Here is a 16,281-nt window from a genome sequence, read left to right as displayed (position 1 = left end):
TCAAAGTGGCGGGCAAACAGGTGGTCACAGTGGTGGGCATTCAGGTTGTGACAGTTGCTGGCCATTCAGGTGGTCACAGAGTGGACATGCAGGTGGTCACAGTGGCGAGCAAACAGGAGGTCACAGTGGCTGGGCATTCTGATGGTCACAGTGGCGGGCATTCAGTTGGGCACAGTGGCGGGCATTCATTTGATCACAGTGGCGGACATTCAGGTGGTCACAGAGTGGACATGCAGGTGGGCACAGCGGCGAGCAAGCAGACGGTCACAGGGGTGGGCATTCAGATGGTCACAGTGGCGGGCATTCAGTTGGTCACAGTGGCGGGCATGCAGGTGGTCACAGTGGGTGGGCATTAAGGTGGTCACAGTGGTGGGCATGCAGGTGTTCACAGTAATCGGGCATTCAGGTGGTCACATAGGTGGGCTTTCAGGTGGTCACAATTGTGAGCAAGCAGGTGGTCACAGTGGCGAGTAAGCATGTGATCACAGTGGTGGCCATTCAGTTGGTCACAGTGGTGGGCATTCAGGTGGTAATAGTGGCTGGGGATTCAGTTGGTCACAGTTGCGGGCCTGAGGGTGGTCATAGTGGCTAGGCATTCAGGTGGTCACAGTAATTGGGCATTCAGGTGGTCACAGAGGTGGGCATTCAGGTGGTCACAGTGGTGAGCAAGCAAGTGGTCATAGTGGTGGGCATTCAGGTGGTCACAGAGGTGGGCATTCAGCGGTGGCCATTCAGGTGGTCACAGTGGCGAGCAAGCAGATGTTCAAAGTAATCGGGCATTCAGGTGGTCACAGAAGTGGTCACAGTGGTGAGCAAGCAGGTGGTCTAAGTGGCGAGCAAGCAGGTGGTGGCCATTCAGGTGGTCACAGTGGTGGGCATGCAGGTGGTCACAGTGGCGAGTAAACAGATGGTCACAGTGGTGGGCATTCAGGTGGTCACAGTAATGAGGCATTCAGGAGGTCACAAAGGTGGGCATTCAGGTGGTCACAGTGGTGAGCAAGCAGGTGGTAACAGTGGCGAGCAAGCAGGTGGTCACAGTGGTGGCCATTCAGGTGGTCAGTGGTGGGCATGCAGGTGGTCACAGTGGCGAGTAAACAGATGGTCACAGTGATGGGCATTCAGGTGGTCACAGTGGTGGGCATTCAGGTGGTCACAGTGGCGGGCATTCAGGTAGTCACTGAGGTGGGCATTCAGGTGTTCACAGTGGTGGGCATTCAGGTGGTCACAGTGGTGGGCATGCAGGTGGTCACAGTGGTGAGGAAGCAGGTGGTCAGTGGCTGGGGATTCAGGTGGTTACAGTGGTGGGCATTCAGGTGGTCACAGTGGTGGGCATACAGGTGGTCACAGTGGTGGGCATGGAGGTGGTCACAGTGGTGGGCATGGAGGTGGTCACAGTGGTGGGCATTCAGGTGGTCACAGTGGTGGGCATGGAGGTGGTTACAGAGGCTTGGGTATTTTGGTAGTTACAGTGGCAGGCATTCATGTGGTCAAAGTGACAGGGATGCAGGTGGTCAGTGGCAGGCATGCAGGTGATCACAGTGGCTGGTGGGCATGCAGGTGGTCATTGTGGCTGGTGGACATGCAGTTGGTCACAGTGGCTGGTGGGCATGCAGGTGGTCATGGTGGCTGGTGGGCATGCAGGTGGTCACAGTGGTTGCCATGCAGGTGGTCACAGTGGCAAGAAAGAGAAACAAGTAGCAAAAGGAGTTCAGTTTTTATTTGAAATTAACACAACCTTAATCAATTACATGACATGTGAAATTTGGACTAGTATTACAAGGCTAAGGGTGAACATCAGTTTGTGTTCAATAAAGTTAACTGTCATTTCGCTTGAAAAATAAAGAAAGAATTGTTTTAGGAACAATCACAAAACTTAGAAATTTGGAACAGGTAGATGTAGATTTTCTATAGTATTAATACTATCTACTGCATCGTGTTGTGATCATTAAATTGTTACACTGAAACACTAGCTACTGTTCTATTGTAAATGAACTTGGAAACATTAAAAGCCTAAAAATAATGTGCTAGTGCCAATGATCCTTGCATTCTTTGATTAAAACAGAATAAAATGCTCATTAATTGCCTGTTGGTAATAAGATGTTTATTATCAAACAGCACTCTACAATGATCCAGAGTGTCTTGGTAAAACATGTGTTATGAAACTTCAACTTTTTCTACATTACAATAGATAATAAAATCATTACATGTATGTGAATGATTTTTTTCATAATTAACCAGAGATTCCCACTACATACTGAATAAGATGTAGATGCATACATTTTCATCAGAACTACTTTCACAGGGGTTAACACATAAAATGAACCATATCACAAACGGTCAACCTGCCACACCCACCCCTAGAAAATAACATAAGCCCCCATTTTCAAAAATAATTGATCATGTACCATACACTTTAAACTAAGTATGTTACAGTTGGAATATATAGTGTGGAAATATGTGCAAATAATAAATCGTAACTGTTAGAAACCTAAAATACAGTGTGCATATATAAGTGTATGTTAGTCCGCAAAATGCCTGACATATCTTTACTACATTGTAGTATCAGTAATCACCAACAACAATTTGAGCATTTTCAATATGCAGACTGGCTTCATTTCACAATCATTTCAATATTGACTTTGACCAGACAAGATCAAGAAGAAATGTATGTGTGTCAGATCTAAAAAATATAAACTTTTTGTTTCAAAGGGCATAAATATAAGCTAATTTTAATGATTCACTGCCCACTATCTTCCAGGATTGTCCATAATTGTCAAAAATTCTTGAAGAATCCTTCTACCAAATAGAAGTGAAGATGCTTGTCATTTTTCAATCATTCACTATGACCATTCATGATAGTCAAAAGTGTCTGAATTCGCTCTACCATATACAAGCAGAATAGCACAGTCTAAATAATACAAGTCTCCACATGCTGGTCGATGCATTGAAACACTCCCAACACAACTCGGGATATCCAGAGACACGATTAGACACTTCCATCTGGTTATCATGCATCATATACCATAACTATTCATCATTGTCAGTTCTTGAATTCCCTCAACCTTAAACCAATAGAAGCAAACACCCTTGTCACATGATGTCTTTCAACAAGTTTGAATCTCTTTACCAAGAAGAATGTGAACACTGATCTCAAATGTCATTCATGTCTTATGTACATAATATTTTCATCATCTGGCATACATGTGTTAACTGTCAAACTGTCAAGTTATTTAATATCCACTACCATGTACAAATAGCACCACCCATAATGTCACAAAATCTGGTTTGGGTTCACTTTTCAAGCAGGAACATCCTGTACAGCAGCTTTAGCTTCTCGTCAGTGAATTTAGGTACAAAATTGACCTTCACCATCTCTTTGTAGCCTTCACTCATCTCTGGGGCTTTGTACTTGCCTCTGTAAAAGGGATGTATTGAGATAAAGAAAGTCCAAATATTGGTAGGAATTATCTTTAGTTCATAATGATAATTACAGCCAAGTTCAGTGTTAAGCAATTTTCAGATTTAACTAGAGTGCTGCATGTGGATGGAAATACTTGTTTCTTGTTGTTATTTTCTTTTAAAACATGCCAATGATTACAGACAAAATCATCAACCTTGGTACACATGTACCCATTGTTGCACACAACATTTGTACCAAGTTTCATGCAATAATCTTGAAACTGTTTTTGAGTGATGTCCAACGTTAAAAAGAGTTGAACAAGGATGACAACAACACCAAGGCTATTACAATACCTCAACTTCTTTGCCTTCGAAAAACTAACAATTTCAACAGAACTTCAGACATATTAAAGATAGGGGGTAAAACTTGTGTGAATACACATACCTAACACTTTTTACTGGGAAGTAAACCATTTAACAATTGGAATGTTTATTCAAGATAGTCACTTACTTGAAACTGTTCATAATCATGTCATTAATAGGCTGGTGTGACTTGTCTGTAATCTCACGGAACTGAAAACAATCAATAGCAACATGAATGGCAATTTATAAAACTGATGCTTAAAGACAAGACAGATTAAAAGTTAACATAAGTTGAGCAAAAAAATAATCATCTAAATGAGATATTGTTTAATATTCAAACAGATTATTACACATTTAGGTTTTAATATGAGTCATTGGCCATTTGATATTGTAAATGGCATCCTTGTTAACTTTAAAAGGTTAAATATTTGTGATGTGCTCATATATTTGACAAAAAAAAGACAGCTAAAACAGATCTCTTGAACCTTGTTAGAAATATCAACAAAGTTCTGAACAATCGACCAATTGTTAATTTATAAGTTATAAACATTGTTATGAAATTAACAATTATTTAAAAGAGACACTAGTCAAGAACAGCTTAACTAACTGACCCTTTCATTGTGTTTGGCGTGCTGGAGAGTAGTGGTGAACACGAAACACCGACATGGCACACCCTGGGCTTTAGCTGCAGTCAAATACCTAGTGAAACACAAGTAGTATATATGAGCTATGGGAAAATCAGAAGTATCAGAAAAACATAAACAAGCACCAGAAAATTAGTCGCAATGGTAATTAAATAAGAGAATCTGTTAAATAGAGGTAAACATATCAGACATTTTATCATGAATATGAAATCAGATATGCTTGACACCATTTATGTATGGTATCACCTAATGAGACAGTAACAGGGGTACATAAACATGTAGTTACAAATGATAAAATTAGATTCCAGTTAATTTAAATCTACCAGTAAATGCAAAAATGTTTTCATACGTATGGCTCACCTTGCACGTGACTCAACATCAGGGTTTGTGTTGTCGACAGCCACACTCTTCCCTGCCTTCAGGCTCTCTGTACACATGGCTACACACTTTTGCCATGTCTTCAATGTGTCCTTAAAAACAACACCAGCATTACTATACTACACAAATGAACATATGAAATTATAAAAGTGAAATGAATAATAAGATTGAAACTACCATGGTAATAAATATGACGATGAATGTGAGAAGCATGATCACATGCAATTACGTAATATTTTTTGGAAAACATTTTAGTTTTCAACTTTTGTAAGAAAAGTTTTGGGCAGATGAAAGTTGGATCAGCACATTATGGGCCGATTGTTTAAAACTTCGCTAAAGTAAACAACGTTGTTAACAGCATCATTGTTAACTGTAAAAGGTGAACTCTTGAAACAGGTTTATATATTTAGATAAAACATATTCAGCTAAAACAGGTATCTTGAAAATTATTAAAAATATTGCAGACCACAAATGTGTCCACTTCAGTTACAGAACAGTAAAGAAATGAGAGTTAAAAATGATGACATACACAACAATGTTAACTTAAACCCAATTTCTGAACAATCAGCCAAAAATATATATATTTGTACATTTAACAAGAGCCGTCGTAAGACAGCGCACTTGACTACGCCGCTTTGTCTTAGAATACAATAACGATGTAATAATACCAAGTTTGGTCTCTATGTCAAACCTTACTAAAATTATTCAATACATAAGGTGACTTTGATGCTGCCCTCCCATCAGCCCGCCCAAACAATGACACAAGTCATTCAAATAACTTGATTTACCATTATGAAAATGTGGTTAAGAATATACAAATATGCCTTTCAAAGGAAATTCAAAAAAAATAATAATAATAATAATTCAAGGGCCATAATTTGTATTTAGGCTTAAAACAATATGCCTTTCAAAGAAAATTAAAAAAAAAAAAAATCAAAAAAAAATCAAGGGCCATGATTTGTATTTAGGCTTAAAACGGAGTTATGTTTCTTGTTGTAAGATGGTCATAAATAATTTTGAATTTTATTAAGTGCATTTAATGAACGGTATAGAAGTTTTTTTTATTAAAATCCCAACTTGCCCTTAACTTTTACTTGCCTAAAACTTTAACCTAAGTCAATCAGGGGCCATAACTTGTATTAAGGATATGGAGTAATGTAACCTCATTGGGTGATGGACCTGAACAATTGTGTGAAGTATTAAGTCAATTGAATGAAGGGTATAGAAGTTATTAAACAATATCCATACCTGCCCTAAAACTTTAACCTAAGTTGCATAGTCAATCAGGGGCCATAATTTGTATAAAAGATAATATGGAGTTATCTAACCTCATTATGTGATGGCTCTGAACATCTGTGTGAAGTATTAAGTCAATTGAATGAATGGTATTGGAGTTTTAAGTGAAAATCCCAACTTGCCCTAAAACTTTAACCTGCCCTAAAACTTTAACCTAAGTCAATCAGGGGCCATAACTTGTATTTAGGATAATATAGAGTTATGTAACCTCATTGTGTGATGGTCCTGAACAACTGTGTGAAGTATTAAGCCAATTGAACAAAGGATATAGAAGTTATTAATAAATATTCCAACTTGCCCTAAAACTTTAACCTGAGTTCCATAGTCAATCAGGGGCCATAATCTGTGTAAAGAATGATATGGAGTTATCTAACCTCATCATGTGATGGCCCTGAACAACTGCGTGAAGTATTAAGTCAATTGAATGTAGGGTATTGGACTTTAAGTGAAAATCCCAACTTGCCCTAAAACTTTAACTGGACGCCGACGCTTGGGAGAGTAGTACAGCCCACCTATTCTTCGAATAGTCGAGCTAAAAACCAGCCCAACATATGTATATTTGTACATTTAAAAACAAAACTAGGAATAAACATTTCTAAACATTTTAAGACACCAATCTTGCACATCACTCACTCTGTTCACCACAACATATCCCTTTGGCTCCAGGTAATGCTTGGCAAAGAAGGACTTTCCAGCTAAAAAGAAAACAAATGTCAATTCAAATGTCACATACTTTTTCCAAACACAAAGCAACAAGAAAACTTGATGTACATTCATGAATTCAACAAAATGTTGTTGTTTTTTTCGTTCTTTTCAAGATCTGCCCTCACATATTGGTTGCAGCATGGCTTAACCACATCACAATTAAAGCCTACCAAGCTCTCTGCCTGTCTATATGGATAATTTGTAATGAACTGTCCCCAAGTAAGGCTCAGAGCCTCAACTCAGAATATCTGATGATAATCACAGCCGAGAACCTGAACAAAATGTAAATAATACTCATCACATAATGTACTGGAAATTAATGAATGCAAACTTTTTTAATAATGAAAAAAAAACTGGAAGTTGGCTTCATTTAAGAAATTAAGATTAATTCATGACAAAATAAGTCTTAGATAACTTACAGGCTGGGCATCCCACCAGCAAAATCACCTGCAAGGGAGATAATCAATCAGTGCTTGACCTTATATGGACTGTATAATTATAAAGAAATTATTTCATGTAACCTATAATTTTGGAAGTCATCTTACATTCAAATACAAATGTGAACATAAAAAACTTGCTGCAAAACATTCTATGCCTGATCGGCAGTCTACAGTCATCCCCAGTCACTCAATTATTCCCATGTTTCATGTTAACTTGTTTTAACATGTACTTATCTGTAGAATACCTCTTTTGCAGATGAAGTTAGTTGTGTCGATTTAGGTTCGAACATTGGGGCATCTGGGTCTAGAGTTCGCTGTAATCAAATAAGATTAAGTATCATTGCAAAGATTAGGCACTAAACAATCTACAGCATATGGATGTACTGAAGCACAAAATTAAACTTATGATTGTCCAAATATCCTATATTATACATATACTCATATGAGAAGGCTAATATTATATTGTAATATATCATATGAAATTTCAACCATGTATAATGAACCTAATATGAGAGGCCCAATTAGAACATTTATTAAACACAAAGAATCATACATAAATAATACTGCTTATTATTATTATATAAAGTTATCACACATGTTTGGTCAAATGGTGCTTATGTGGATGTGTAAAGAAGCATATGGAAACAAGAGCGCCCAGAAGCAAATGCCCATGCTCCACAGATTTTTGTAGGAGAAAAGGGGCTTAACTCAACAACCTCTAGCGGGCATTGATAAACATGCTTATGTACATGTCTTACAGGGTCAAACTCTGGCATGACAAACTTGGTGGAAGGGTAGCCCAGGAAATACTCCTCAGGTGTGTGGAAAGCCAAGCCTTGGCCAATATTCAAGGCAAACTGGAATATATCGGATCAAACCTAAATTACTAAACAGTTTACATGGTGCCTTACATATGATTACACCATACTTGCTTTCAGTCATGTAAAATTTTTATCAAATCAAGATACCGTAATTCTTTTTTTGTTGTTGAAAGTATGGAAAGGGCAACTTTTAGGTCGTTTCTATTAAAAAATATTTCACAGTATGCTGGTGACCCACAGAAAAAAACCTTATTTACTTAATTTGAGAATATTAACTTTATAACCACACTTGATGGCAGCCTTACCAGTCTGTCACTGCTGCTGAAGTCTTTCTTCTTCTTTGGAGCCCAGTCTTTTGGTCTGCCAGCAGCATCTGCGTACCGTAAATTAGTGAATGATGGAATAATATTTAAATTAATTTATTCACTCTCAGAATTCATGGATTGTTTGTCCGATAAAGATCAATTTTTCTCTTATTTTGGTCAAAAGTTTTAAATTAGATGTGAATAGATGAAAAAAATCAGCATGTAACCAGTATCACTTGACACACACAACTAGCATAAAGCAGAGTCCCAAAACAAGTCAATCAGTGGATTTTTTTTAAAAGATATGAAAACAGCAAGCAATTCACATATTATAAATGTTCCATATATTTCTTTAACCGGCTGTGCCCACTGAGTCTTACCTCCAACATAGAAGCTCTTAGAAAAATCTATCTTCATGTTCCCATTTTGCTGAAAAATACAAGCAAGGAAGAATTCTGTATAACTACATACATCGTGTAATTCATGCAAGTGCAACTGTATGTTACATCACACTGTTCATTACAATGAAAAGCAGTTCTTTCCTTCATATTTCTTAACACAGAAAACAATCCAATGGTTATCAAATCTGCTGATCTTTTGGGACAGAATAAATCCGCTGTGTTTTCTGTCTGGAACGCCCATCATTTTTCTAACAAAGGTCACCATACAATGATCTTCGACCTACTGGCCCCTAAAATCAATAGGAGTCACCTATTGAACACGAGTCCATGACAAATGTGCATTCCAAGTTTGAAGACTCTACACTATGACTATTCAAAATTGATCAAAACCACAGTGTGAAGATGACATTGACATGATGTGGACAACAAGGGACAAAGTCAACTGTATGTGTCAACTTGGCAAGCAACACAAAACATTTTAAGAGCACAAACATTAAATATTATTTATATAATCTACATCCACATGTAAACACTAGGCTGTATACTTCCATTACCATTTTATCATCATGGGAACTGTACCATCTATAAGGGATTCTATAACATATATATGTACCTTGTCAACGAAATACGTCCACATCCCAGTGCATGGCTTTCTGTATAAACCTCCCTTGGTGGATACCAGGATCTAATATCAAAATAGTGAGTATAGAATTACACCTGTAATAATAGTTGCATCCACTCATCAACTTTTTTATTGTGACCAATTTGATTACAAACAATGGTGCCAACGGTTACAAAATATGCCTGACCTCATATAAGGTCACTAAGTTTGGTGATAAGTAGTTGTACATTAAGCCAAATGTAGAGAGCTAACACTGTAGACAGTTTTCGCCAATTCAGGGTCATTACTCAGGTGACCTGGCTGGCTATTGAACTTCACCAAGCTTTTCTGCCCATACACACTCTGGCCAAATTTGGTGATGCTTGGAAAAGGTTTAAAAAAATAAAGACTGATTTCTATAAGTTTATAACTAAATGGTGATAATTCTTTAGTGACTAGAGAGATATGGCTGGTTATTGAACATGTTCAAGATATTATGCCCATATACATTCTGACTAAAATGGCTGATGATTGGACGAAGGTTTCTAAAGTTATTGATTGGACAAAACCAATTTAAAATATTTTCTATAATTAAAGGGCAATAAATCTGGAGTGACTACAGGTTAGATACTTGTTTGAGATATTATGCCATTTCACATTTTGACCAAATTTGGTGGTAATTGGACACAGGCTTCTAAATAAATAGAGTGGACAAGACCAATTTAAGGTAATTTCTTTAATAAAAGGTTGATAACTACGGATTATGGCTGGTTATCAAACTTGTCCAAGATATTATGCCAATACATATTCTGATCACATTATCAAGCGGACAACATACTGGATGACACCCACCCGACTGCGCAAGTAAACCTATAATATGAGCCGCATCACGCGATTTTGGGCTTTCGGACATATATTTGCTATTATAATGTTTTAAGGTTTTTGAACTAAATAATACTTCAGGAGGAAACTCTGAAAATATCATGATGATATCACTTAAATTGCGTATTAAGCTACGTGTTTAGAAGTGAGACCATGTATTGCGCATTTTGAATACTAAATTTGACGTCATTCACATGACGTCGTTATGAAAGCACATTATTCAAATGAAGTGCAAAATTAACGTATCAATATTACAACTACCAATAATTTTAACTATTCTCTTAATACAGACTCTTTAAGGAACATAAATTAAGATAAAAAAGATGAACCATTTTTGTGTTAAATATTAATGCAGTCAAAATATGTCTGGACGAAATCCATACTTGCCATGGAAACATGAGTTAACCAATGATCATAAATCATCGAGAAAATGATGCTCCAATGACAAACCTTTAAAAGAAAGCAGTTCGGAAGAAATTGATAAACATAGAAAAAACATACTGTTTGGCATTTTTTTTATTTATGATTAATTCATTTGTAATAATTATGTCCGAAGGCCAAAAATCACGATGCGGCTCATATGTCCTATTTTAAAAATATCAATTAAATTGATTTTTCAATATTAATTGTATTTAAATAATATCATTATCATGATATCATGTTTTAAAGTCAAAGTTTACAGTGTACACATAAAGATTGTTATTTCCTATCTGTATAAAAAGGTTCCAAATCATGATAACCATGTTGTAAAGTTTCAAAAACATACCTATTGCCAGTGGTTACAATTTGAATTTTATATGCTAGGAAACAATTATAAAAATTGTGGGGCTTGTTAAAAGTAATTGTATCAAGTCTTTCATCCGACCTGTACGGGCAAACGAAGCTGGCGAACAATGTCCTCGAACTTGCTCTTCAACTCATGAATTTTAATCTTTCCCTTCGACACACCAAGCTGAAAATGTCAAAGTGGCATATGAAGTGATTTCTTATGGAATATTCAATGGCATCAAATGGGATAGTGCATTGTAATTTAAAGAATAATTTCACGCTATTACATGAACATAATATATAAAACACAGTCAATGTTATAAATTAACAATGATAAATTGTTAAATATGGGATAACATTTTATTTAGCAGGTTTACATACAAATATACTAGCTACCAATAGTATTTTGCTAGGGAAGAATTATAATGATTGCTTACATTTTCCAAGATGTTCAAAAGCTAAAATGATATTATCCAGTGTACTTGTAGTCCATACATGTAGTTCAGTGTGAGTGTACATGCCTTGTACGAACATTATAACTAGGCCTAAGAGGATAAGTCTACTCATCTAGTTACCTGATTGGTAAAGAACACAATCTTAAACCCATCCTCATAGAGACTTTTCAACTTTTTGAGAATCTCAGCTTTGTACAACAATCTGAAATTGAAATGCATTTCTTAGTATACAATACATTAACATGGCAAACTCAACGTATGCGGTATATTTTTAATGAGCATGTAATGCTGACAAAGTTAAAAACATAAACCAATGTATGATTTGATTTGAGTGTTTGAAATACTATTACTATTAAAATTTAAAAGCAAAACATTTATTCCTTGACTTATGGTATATTTATGAAAGCACATGTGTATGTATCAAGAAAATGTGACGATCCAAAACTCAAATTTACATCAACATCAAAGATTGTGACTTAAAATGTCTTCCTCAGCTTAAGTCCCCTATCACTCATGTCATTTTTTTTTCTTCATCATTAATTACATTTCTGGCAATAATGAATTATATCAAAAGTTACCATAGTATGTTGTCAGAAATATCATGTGAATATGAGTGAGAACTTGCCTCCAGTCCCCTGCATTAATAGGAAAGATCTTGCCAGACTGTGTAGTAATGATTGTGCCATCAATGTCAAACCCAGCAACCTAAAACAGAGTTCTTTGTAGCAAAATTCCAGAAAGAACAGACTTTGCATGAAATTCAATGCCTCAGTCAATATCTACATTGTTTGTGTTCAATTGCAAGCTTCAAATTTAAACATGCAATCACCATTTAATACAAAGCTTTAGCAAGGTCCCCATGACTTCAAACTAATGGTGCTAAGTGTAGGCACCAAATTAACTTCATGGATTCATTTTTCTGCATATATCTTTTTTTCAATTTCTTATATGAAAGTGATAAATAAATTCTTCAATTTCAATAATGAACAAATAAAATCATCTAAAACCTTTGAACTATGTTTCAATCCTTTACAAGTGTAAACGTGGAGACTCTCATGCTGGTCCCATTTAGATTCACTCGCTTGATAACTCCCTGAACTGTCATTTCTTTTATTGACTTCTTCATATACTTCAGTTGTTTTCTTTGCATTGTTAGTAGAACTGCCATTTTCAGATTTTTTTTGCTGCTTGGCAGAAGACTTCAAAAGATCCAATTTAGCCGACACATCGAGTAAATTCTTTTCATCCTCATCTGAGGCTTGTGCATGCTGCTGACTTGAACTTGCAGTTTCACTGTCATGTCCAAGTTTTTGCTTCTTATATGGCAAACCACCTCCACTGTCAGAGGAGGAAGGCCTCTTCTTGCTCTGAGATTCTTTATGAGACTGACCTGAAGTAGAATGATGCCTTGTCTTTTCATTACTGGAGTGATTTGATGACTTCCGTTCAGTTGAATCAGATTTATGTCTGTTCTTTGAGGTTGATAGTTCTGCTATTTTCAGTTTTTGAGGAAAGCAGCCAGTGAGTACATGGAGAACTGAGTTTGGCTTCATCTGGTATACTTTATTCTGTATCATTTCAACTCCATCAAGGGCTGAACTATTTGATCCAAGTTGAACTGCTTCAATTTGACAGGCATATAAGTCTGCTTTTATTTTCACTGCAATAAAAACAAATCAGATATTTGAAATTTTAAATGCACAATTTTTAATGTGTATGTCAAGGTACATGTATGTAAGTGGCGTAAATAGTGGTACTGTTATTAATGGCATTATGCCATATGCTATAACCTGATGTTTGTGTACATGCTGACAATCTTGACATAATTTACTTATGTAAGATTCACTTTATGTCACAGTTATTGATAAACAAGTAACAAGTATAAATTGATATTAATGGACTGTTCACCAAAGCAATTATTGAAACAGGTCAGGTTCAATTGAAAGAGGTTTTCCAGTAATCCATTGGATAATGCAACCAACTGCTTCTATTTATTAATTTACAAAATATTATCCTATTATTGGTCAACTGATTGCTATTAAACTAAGTCCAACAAGGCAAATAACTTAATTAATGATTAAGCATTATAGGTGATGCTAAACATGTGTTTACTGGCACTGACAAAATGTGTACCAGTTTTCTTTTGCCTATTTAAAACCTTTTTTTAATTATGATCAAAGTAAAAGGTTTTGGATTATACCATAGCCACAATAATTCGCGTATCGGGAACTTTTTTTAACATTTGGATATTCATTTTGTACTCTAAACGCCACAAGTCGACTGATTCATACCAATGTAAAATATATTCTTCAACTGGAGCTCAACAATATTTAATACAGCATTGTTAGATAAAAACACAAAAGTTACACATAAATTATTTTTAGCCAATACCTTTCTCTTATCACACTTAAGTGTTTCATGATACACAAATTCAGATCGATCTGTCAACAAAGCATCGCCATTTTTAAACTATCTAGCAGGTGCCCGTTATCTTTCCGCTCAATATACATGTACTTAGCGCTGGGATCTGTCATTCTTGGCTAAGAAAACACTAAGTGGGATATGTACGCATAGAGTTGCCAAAACAATTTTTTTCAAAGATTCTGAAGCTGTTTATATGGACTTGATTATGCCAATGACGCTGACACCAGTTCTTTTGGTCTGATCAACAGGCAAGGTATAAAAAATATATAAGAACTACTGACCCATCTTAGGATTCTCACCATTTTCATGAAATTCATAATCTACCACACTTCTGCACTGCAAATCAACTGAAATGCTGTAAACAATACACATATGAAATACCTTGTTTTCTCGAACATCTTGGATCAACAATACGAGTCTCTGGTGATCGACCCACATACACAGGCTCCAAATGTGGTAGATTAATGGGATCATGGTTATCATTTGGACAGACCAGTGAAATAGACCACCTTGACTTTGACGATTTTGAAGTCATCCTTATCGTCGTTTGTAGACTAATTAAGTTCACCCCGACTTGGCCAAGTCTAGAAATTTGTGTCCGAAAACTATGAATACAATAGAGCAACATAAAATAAGACGGGAGTGTTGTCACAAGAAGTCATCAGATATGTATCATGTAATAATCATACAACAGTCCAAAAAGTAACTTTTGCAAAATTTTCAAGTCAATATCAAATTGCTTTAAAACAATTTTATCAAATGTTTTGTCGGCATAATAACTGTCCGAATGTTAAGCCACTTTAATTTATTATGTTATAACGGAAATTTCTACAACGGGATAAAGCAATGGTTACAAGAGATACAGGATAGTGACTCGAGCGAGCAAGATATTAACGATTTATTGGAGTAATAGATTTTGTATCGAAACAAATAAAGAAAAAAAATATTTCAACGTCGGTCGGAGGCATCATAAATAAAACGTATTTGGATTTGGTTATTCACAACTTTTTGATGCCAAATGGCAGCGTATTTATAACAATGTCATCTAATGTGCAGATTCTGACATCAGGGTCGTCACGGTTAAACGACGTTTTTAAAATACAATGGCAACTACAGAGACAAGCCCAGGCGTCAACAACATATAATAAAGCACAAAGCTTTAAAAGGCCCATTAGACATGTGGCGGATCCGTGGTATAGTGGTAAAACACTTGACTATCAATCCAAGGGTCGCTAGTTCGATACCCCGTCGCAGCCCTAAAATACTAACTGTTTTCCGGGAGGGACGTTAAATGGCGGTCCCGTGTGACAGTGCTATACATTGGTGCACGTTTAAGAATATTCTAACCAGCGTTACACTCTGTCTGTGCACTATGCTGCAACAACCGTGGCTAAAATGACTATCACTCTTATCGGAGCCCTAGCCGAATGGGCAAGGCCCGAGTGCGAGTATAAATAAGCTAACACACACACGCACGAGCGAGAGACATATGAATCGTACAAACATCAAACACATACCACATATGCATCAAAATGTCAATAAAGTTCGGTCTGGAACAGTCAATGGAACAGGACCTTTTTGTACATTTATATATTATATGGGTGTGTACTATTTGAGAGGTGTGGAATTTACAGTTAGGTCTTACAGGAAAGAGCAAATTTTAAAAGATGAGTAGATTTGCGCCGGAACTTTCTTCTATTTTCCCACAAACGGGCATGGTTTCACAAATGGACGACTTTGATCTTAATATGAGACACCAGTGTATTGAATACGTGATGCGAATTTATGGCGTCACTTTCGCCTCTAAATTAATTGCTACCTTTCAATGAGTTCATTCTTATAATGTCATCAAAGGTTTGATAATGATATTTATGTTGTATGCATAACATCGTCGTCTGGTGTACAAGAATGTGGGAGTTTGGTATACAGAATTTTCTATTCGAAACTTTTCGAAAGAAGTATTTTTCTATGATTAAGTTTCATATTTTATTTAAACTCAGCTACCATATTTATAAGGAATGCTTCCTTCTATCTTAAAAGGGCATAGACTGGTGGAATTTTTTGATCCAGGTACCCGATCGTCAATTACACGCGAGTACCCGGGTACATTTACACCGTAGAATAAATACGACATATAAAGTAAATATATGCTTTCTTCTCTGTTTTAAAGCACTGGGAAGTCAGTGCACATGTCGTCTGAAACTTGGAGTAGGATTGTTATTAGTCCCAGTCTGAAGCAAAAATAGTACAGTTTCGTTCATTTTGTATCGCTTGTCAAATGAAAACACTTAATGCACGTGTTTTCCGTGACAGAGGTGGGGGACCGTCTTCATTGAAAAGGCACATGGAAACGAAACATCTCTTTTATTTACTTCAACTAGCATAATGTCAAATTCAAT

At 36.3% G+C, this 16,281-nt stretch overlaps 1 protein-coding gene across 1 annotated transcript; it reads right to left on the bottom strand.

The window, feature by feature from the left end:
- Positions 1–1,699: 1,699 nt before the first annotated feature.
- Positions 1,700–14,669, bottom strand: LOC128229628 (bifunctional polynucleotide phosphatase/kinase-like). Its single transcript, XM_052941392.1, has 16 exons — positions 14,264–14,669; positions 12,466–13,118; positions 12,084–12,163; positions 11,579–11,660; positions 11,101–11,187; positions 9,366–9,437; positions 8,732–8,780; positions 8,352–8,419; positions 7,984–8,082; positions 7,471–7,539; positions 7,205–7,232; positions 6,714–6,775; positions 4,767–4,876; positions 4,374–4,461; positions 3,911–3,972; positions 1,700–3,415 (listed from the first exon to the last, which is right to left on the bottom strand). Exons 1-16 carry the CDS (start codon positions 14,508–14,510, stop codon positions 3,292–3,294), a joined length of 1,980 nt encoding a protein of 659 aa, XP_052797352.1. The 5' UTR covers positions 14,511–14,669; the 3' UTR covers positions 1,700–3,291.
- Between the last annotated feature and the right edge of the window lie 1,612 nt (positions 14,670–16,281).

The sequence above is a fragment of the Mya arenaria genome, chromosome 4 (genome assembly GCF_026914265.1).
Source record: "Mya arenaria isolate MELC-2E11 chromosome 4, ASM2691426v1".
Taxonomy (NCBI): domain Eukaryota; kingdom Metazoa; phylum Mollusca; class Bivalvia; order Myida; family Myidae; genus Mya; species Mya arenaria.
Note: the sequence above shows the minus strand (reverse complement) of the source record. Positions and strands in the feature narration are given on the sequence as shown.